The 6240-nt window shown below is 44.2% G+C and overlaps 1 protein-coding gene across 1 annotated transcript; it reads left to right on the top strand.

Annotated features, from left to right (window-relative positions):
* Positions 1 to 491: 491 nt before the first annotated feature.
* Prp16 (ATP-dependent RNA helicase l(1)G0007) lies at positions 492 to 6240 on the top strand. The gene is made up of 2 exons (XM_080271308.1): positions 492 to 543; positions 2046 to 6240. Exon 2 carries the CDS (start codon positions 2052 to 2054, stop codon positions 5757 to 5759), a length of 3708 nt encoding a protein of 1235 aa, XP_080127434.1. The 5' UTR covers positions 492 to 543; positions 2046 to 2051; the 3' UTR covers positions 5760 to 6240.

Below are 6240 nucleotides of genomic sequence, written 5' to 3'. Positions count from 1 at the left end.
TGATATGTGGAAGAAGAAAGAAAAAGAACTGAAGGAAAACAAAACAGAAACATACAGACGAAAAGTGAAGATGTGTGCCGTTGGAAAGACTATACTGGCTATACACCTCGATCTAACTTGAACCTGGAAAGTCCGGCAAGGTGATCATTTCGGAAGGATTTCATACTAACGCCATAATAAGATGTTGGATTTTCATCCTTGAAGGGATTATATGAAATTATAATATACCGTGAGCAGGGTTAAATATCATGCAAAATGGTGCTTAAAAAGTAACCGAAACAATGATACTTGTTCTTATCTACTAGAGTAATTAATATATATTATAACTGTAAATATTTATTAATTTGATTCACTCTAACAGCTAAATAGGTATAGATTTTAGAATGGCTTTGCAAAACTGAGCTGCATTACACGTCAATGATATTCACAAGATCTTCTACTGTATGTGAACCATTGTACTTATACGTTTGTTTATATGGAACATGGAGCTCTGTGATTCTCCTTTAATTTCAACAATATTTTTAAGTTATCTGCGTTCGTAAGGTGAGTATATGTTCTGAGCAGAGCTTTATAACTTTGTTATCCATGTCCCCGCACGATCTCTTGGTTATCCTCAGCGCAGAGAGTATTGCAACCAGTTTCTTTTGCCAGGTGTGGTACAGGGGTTGTGAAATTGATATTTAGGAACACGGAGTTCTAGTTTGTGGTTATACATATACTTTTCAACACAGAAATTATGATCAGCAGCCGAGGCCTAATGGGTTTGAATGCTCTGACCGAAGGGTCGGAGGTTCTAGTCCACTCAAGGGTCATTGGTAGACAGGAAGGGCATCCGCCATCCGGGCATAAACAGCTGTTTTCTCAGTCGCCTAAGCACCCGAATCGGGCACCCGCTCCCGAGCCTCGGACGCCAGCACCCGATAACTGAGATTGGTTTTCTCAGTCAATGAATTTCTCGAGTGGGAGCGCCCGAGCCTCGGAACCTACCGCCTGAGTGACCAGTACTGAGCTGGCAATACTGACCAGGCCCGCCTGTGGTAGTTAGCAGTACTTTACTACCAATTAGTGACCAATCATATTTAATTTTGCATAAATATAGGTATATTTTGGGTAGTTTTTTGCGTGGCCAAAATCATTTTAAAAGTGTTTTGAATGATTGGTCAGCAGGAGGAGTCAAGGTCACTCACTTACGGAACATTTACCCACATTACCAATGGTTTAAGGCATCTTAATTAAGGCAGGAAACATGCTTTGGTGTTGTTTTAAGCATATATCTGAATGTACAATTGGTACATATTACTTTTTCCAACCCCCTATAGTGGTGACTTGCAGCCAAGGCAGACGATGGAGCTGGTTTGTTGACGATAGCTAGTATTATTGTGGCTGCACCATAGTCTTGTAAAACATTTGACAGTACAAATTTTTAACAATACTCTGCACCAAAACATCGAAATACTATGTACTGACTTTACCCAGTACTGTACATACCAGATGTATTTTTGTATATTATTTTAAAGAATAAATGTAAATTTTACAACAGCCTGCCCAGCTTGGACGGTGTACCCTGCCCGATTAACAGTCAGGTGCTTCCACCCGATTGTTCCAATAATGGCCATGTCACAGGCCTCGGAAACGCCACTGAGAAAACCAAATCGTTCTCAGGAGCTAGCAGACGACCTCGGGTGTGCAGTCCAAGGCGACTGAGAAAACGGCAGAAAGTGCTACAAGCTCCAAAACCAAAGTCACAGGCAATGTCTTAGCCCTTATCGAAAAAAGGGGACACAGCATAAAACTTAAAAAAAAAAAGGATGTAGTATTAGATGTAACCAACATTACCGATTTTCATTATATTATGTCCTTGAACTATGGTAAGACTTACCTTTTAAGCCTAGTTTGAGTTGGGGGAGCAAATTTTGTAGGGGTGGTCCAGTTTAAGGTGGAGCCACAACAGGAACAGCAAGCATAAGCTAGTTATTGTACTAACACAGTTTGTATACATGTGTATTGAAAATTAATGCAAACTTTCTTTTTACCATATGTTTCAGGTGAACATGGCACACATACTGGAGGGCACGAGTGGGGGCATAGGTGGCCTCATCATTCGCAAGAAAAAGGATGATGATGCCACTTTTAAGAAACCAGCACTTCCAGTCAGAGGCTCAGTGCTCGGACTTGATAAACTGGCAGCACTTAAAAGAAAGATACGTGAGGATGAGAACGCTGAAAAGGGAAAATCCAAGGACAAGAAAATGGACTCTGATAGTGACAGTGATGATGAGAGTTCATCCAGGAACAGACATAAGGAGGATGGTAGTAAAGGGAAGGAGAGGGAGTATCGATCGAAATATGATGAAACACCAACTTATACTGGTGGTGTGAGTAAGGAAGCAAAAGACAGACTGATTGAAAAGCATAAGAAAAATAGAGATAAGTATGTCAGTGCATCAACAAAGGATAAAAGAAGAGACAAAATGCATGAAAGTAATCACAGTAGAGACAGAGGGTATAGAGACAGGAGAGATAGATATAGGGACAGTTACAAGAGAAGTTCTGACAAAAGTTATGGCAGTAGACGAGAGACAGACTACAGTGACAGAAGAAGTAGAGATTACAGCGACAGGCGTGACAGAAACAGCGAAAGACGAGGAAGCTATCCAGAGAGGTCTGAATTGTCAACAGGGGACTGGTCGGAGAGATCTAACCGCACCCCGAGGTTTTCTGATGCCCCGGAGACCCCCGTGATCCCAGGGGTTCGGGACACACCCTCACACTGCTCCTGGGATGATGATGATACCCCATCAAAGGTATCCTCCTGGGACATGCCAACCCCAAATGCATCACATCATCGGTCTCGAGACAATGACTGGTCAATACGCAGCAGTCACAGGTCAATTAGAGAGAGCAGAGAGAGATCACCACTGGGAAGGAGGCCTAACAGTGACAAGACTCCATTGCCAACACCCTCATACAAATACAATTCCTGGATGTCTGAGAGGGAAGGCAGAGAGGTGAGGGAATTTGAGAATGATGAAGAGAGGGAGAAGTGGGAGGAAGAGGAGAAAAGACTGGATCGCCAGTGGTACGACATGGACCAGGGCTATGATGATACCAACAACCCCTTTGCCAATGTTTCAGCCGAGTATGAGAGGAAGAAGACAGAGAAAGTGGAGAAGAACAAGAGGAAAATGAGTGCCAAACAAAGGCAGATCCACAAAGACAATGAGTTGTGGGAAACTAACCGAATGCTTACAAGTGGAGTAGTCCAGAAAATTGACCACGATGAAGATTTTGAGGAGGAGTTTACAAATCGTGTCCACATATTGGTGCATAACATAGTCCCACCATTCTTGGATGGGCGCATTGTATTCACCAAACAGCCAGAACCAGTCATCCCTGTTAAAGACTCTACCTCAGACATGGCCATTGTGTCAAGGAAGGGTTCATCGGTGGTCAAGGCGCGACGAGAGCAAAGGGAGCGTCGTAAGGCAGCCAAGAAGGAGTGGGAGTTGGCAGGCACTCAGCTTGGCAATCTCATAGGTGTCAAGAAAGAGGATGTGACAGATGATCGGAAAATTGAAGAGGGAGAGACGGACTACAAGGCTGATCAGAAGTTTGCTGAGCACATGAAGGAAGCTACAGAGGCCAGCAGTGATTTTGCCAAGAAGAAAACTATCAAGGAACAGCGCCAGTATCTACCTGTATTTGCAGTGAGGGAAGAGCTTTTAAGAATCATCCGAGAGAATTCTGTCGTTATTATCGTAGGGGAGACAGGAAGTGGCAAAACAACTCAACTCACTCAGTACCTACATGAGGAAGGATACAGTAAACTTGGAATGATTGGTTGCACTCAACCTCGCAGAGTGGCAGCCATGTCTGTAGCAAAACGTGTGTCTGATGAGATGGGCACGCACTTGGGCGAGGAGGTTGGGTATGCCATTCGCTTTGAGGATTGCACTAGCGAAAACACACTGATTAAATACATGACTGATGGTATATTATTGCGTGAGTCACTACGAGAGAGTGACTTGGACAATTACAGTGCCATCATTATGGACGAAGCTCATGAACGTTCCCTCAGCACTGATGTTCTTTTTGGCCTGCTGCGGGAGGTTGTGGGTCGGCGACAGGACCTTAAACTCATAGTTACTTCAGCCACCATGGATGCCCAGAAATTTGCAACATTCTTTGGAGAGGTACCAGTTTTTACTATTCCCGGCCGCACTTTCCCTGTTGAGACTTTTTTCTCTCGCAATGTGGTGGAGGATTATGTAGAGGCAGCAGTCAAGCAAGCACTCCAGATCCACTTACAGGCTGATGAAGGGGATATTCTGGTCTTCATGCCAGGGCAGGAGGATATCGAGGTCACTTGTGAACTCATAGTTGAAAAATTGGACGAGATCGACAATGCCCCACAGTTGGCTGTGCTACCAATATACTCTCAGTTACCATCAGATCTCCAGGCAAAGATATTTCAGCGTGCCCCTGATGGCCTGCGTAAATGTGTAGTTGCCACCAACATTGCTGAAACTTCACTCACTGTAGATGGGATCAAGTATGTGGTAGACTCTGGGTACTGCAAGCTTAAGGTTTTCAATCCACGTGTGGGTATGGATGGGCTGCAGGTGTACCCAGTGTCCCAAGCTAATGCCAATCAGAGACTAGGTAGGGCTGGACGCACAGGCCCAGGCATGTGCTATCGTCTTTACACCGAGCGTCAGTACAAAGATGAACTCCTGGCTACCACTGTTCCGGAGATACAGCGTACCAACTTGGCCAACGTCGTACTACTCCTTAAATCTCTTGGAGTGGAAGATCTTTTAAAGTTCCACTTCATGGACCCTCCACCTCAGGACAACTTGCTTAACTCTCAGTATCAGTTGTGGACCCTGGGAGCACTTGATAACACTGGGGTTCTCACCAAGCTGGGACGAGCAATGGTGGAGTTTCCCCTTGATCCAGCTCTCTCAAAAATGTTGCTTGCTGGGGTGGACATGCACTGCTCTGAAGAGATACTTACTATCGTTTCCATGTTGTCGGTACCATCATTATTTTATCGTCCTAAAGGCCGGGAGGAAGAGGCTGATGCTATGCGTGAAAAATTCCAGGTACCTGAGTCTGACCACTTGACTTACCTCAACATTTACCGGCAGTGGCGCTTGCAGAAATATTCAATGAACTGGTGCAACAAGCATTTCTTGCATTTCAAGGCTCTGAAGAAGGTACGTGAAGTTCGACAGCAGCTACATGACATCATGGAGCAACAGAAGCTGGAGGTGGTCAGTTGTGGGATGGATGAGGACCTGGTGAGGAAATGTATCTGTGCTGCATACTTCCACCAGGCATGCAGGCTTAAAGGCATTGGAGAGTATGTCAACTTACGTACAGGGACACCTTGCCACCTCCATCCCACCTCTGCACTCTTTGGCATGGGTTACACTCCAGACTATATTGTGTATCATGAACTAGTGATGACCAGCAAAGAATACATGCAGTGTGTCACAGCTGTGGAGGGGGGCTGGTTAGCTGAGGTAGGGGACAAATTCTACAGCATCAATGAAGGTGGAGCATCGCGCATGGAGAAACGGCGGCAGGCCTTGGCACACAAGGCTGCAATGGAGGCAGAAATGGACAGAGCCCAGGACACACTCAAGGCTCGGGCACAGGAGAAACAGAGGCAGCAAGAGTCAACACGTAAACAACAGGTGTTTGATGTTGGCACTCCCAGGAGACTGCAAAGCTCAGCTCGATTTGGTATATAAGATTTAAGTATTAAATTTCAGAGTAAAGGGGAGTTAGAAAGATGGAACAAAGTAGCTCAAATAAAGAATGCCAGATGCGTAAAGCTGTACGGGACATTAATACAAGTATTAGGCAGTACCAGGTACCTAAAAAGTGTACTAGGAACAGTGTTCATGGTAGCATTACTGAAAATAACGTAATAGCACTGGACTGAATCATAGTTTTAAAACCTTGTGTATGGTTCAGGCACCATAAACAGTTTTTTCTGGCCAGTACTGGATTTCATTCAGCCATGGAAAACCTCAAGCAGTGAAATGATAGTTTACACAATATTCATTATTACTGGTAATGTTCAATTGAAATTACACTGTGTTTTCTCTTAAGAGCTCTTTGTATTGAAGGAAACTTAGGAAAAATTAACTCTGAGTTGTGTAATAATCTTTGTAACAATAATAATCTGGTTACTGTATTATTAGTCAACATTGTAAACAATAAACACTG

Source organism: Coenobita brevimanus, chromosome 45, assembly GCF_032717465.1.
Source record: "Coenobita brevimanus isolate Jiangsu-jjx chromosome 45, ASM3271746v2, whole genome shotgun sequence".
NCBI lineage: Eukaryota > Metazoa > Arthropoda > Malacostraca > Decapoda > Coenobitidae > Coenobita > Coenobita brevimanus.
Note: the sequence above shows the minus strand (reverse complement) of the source record. Positions and strands in the feature narration are given on the sequence as shown.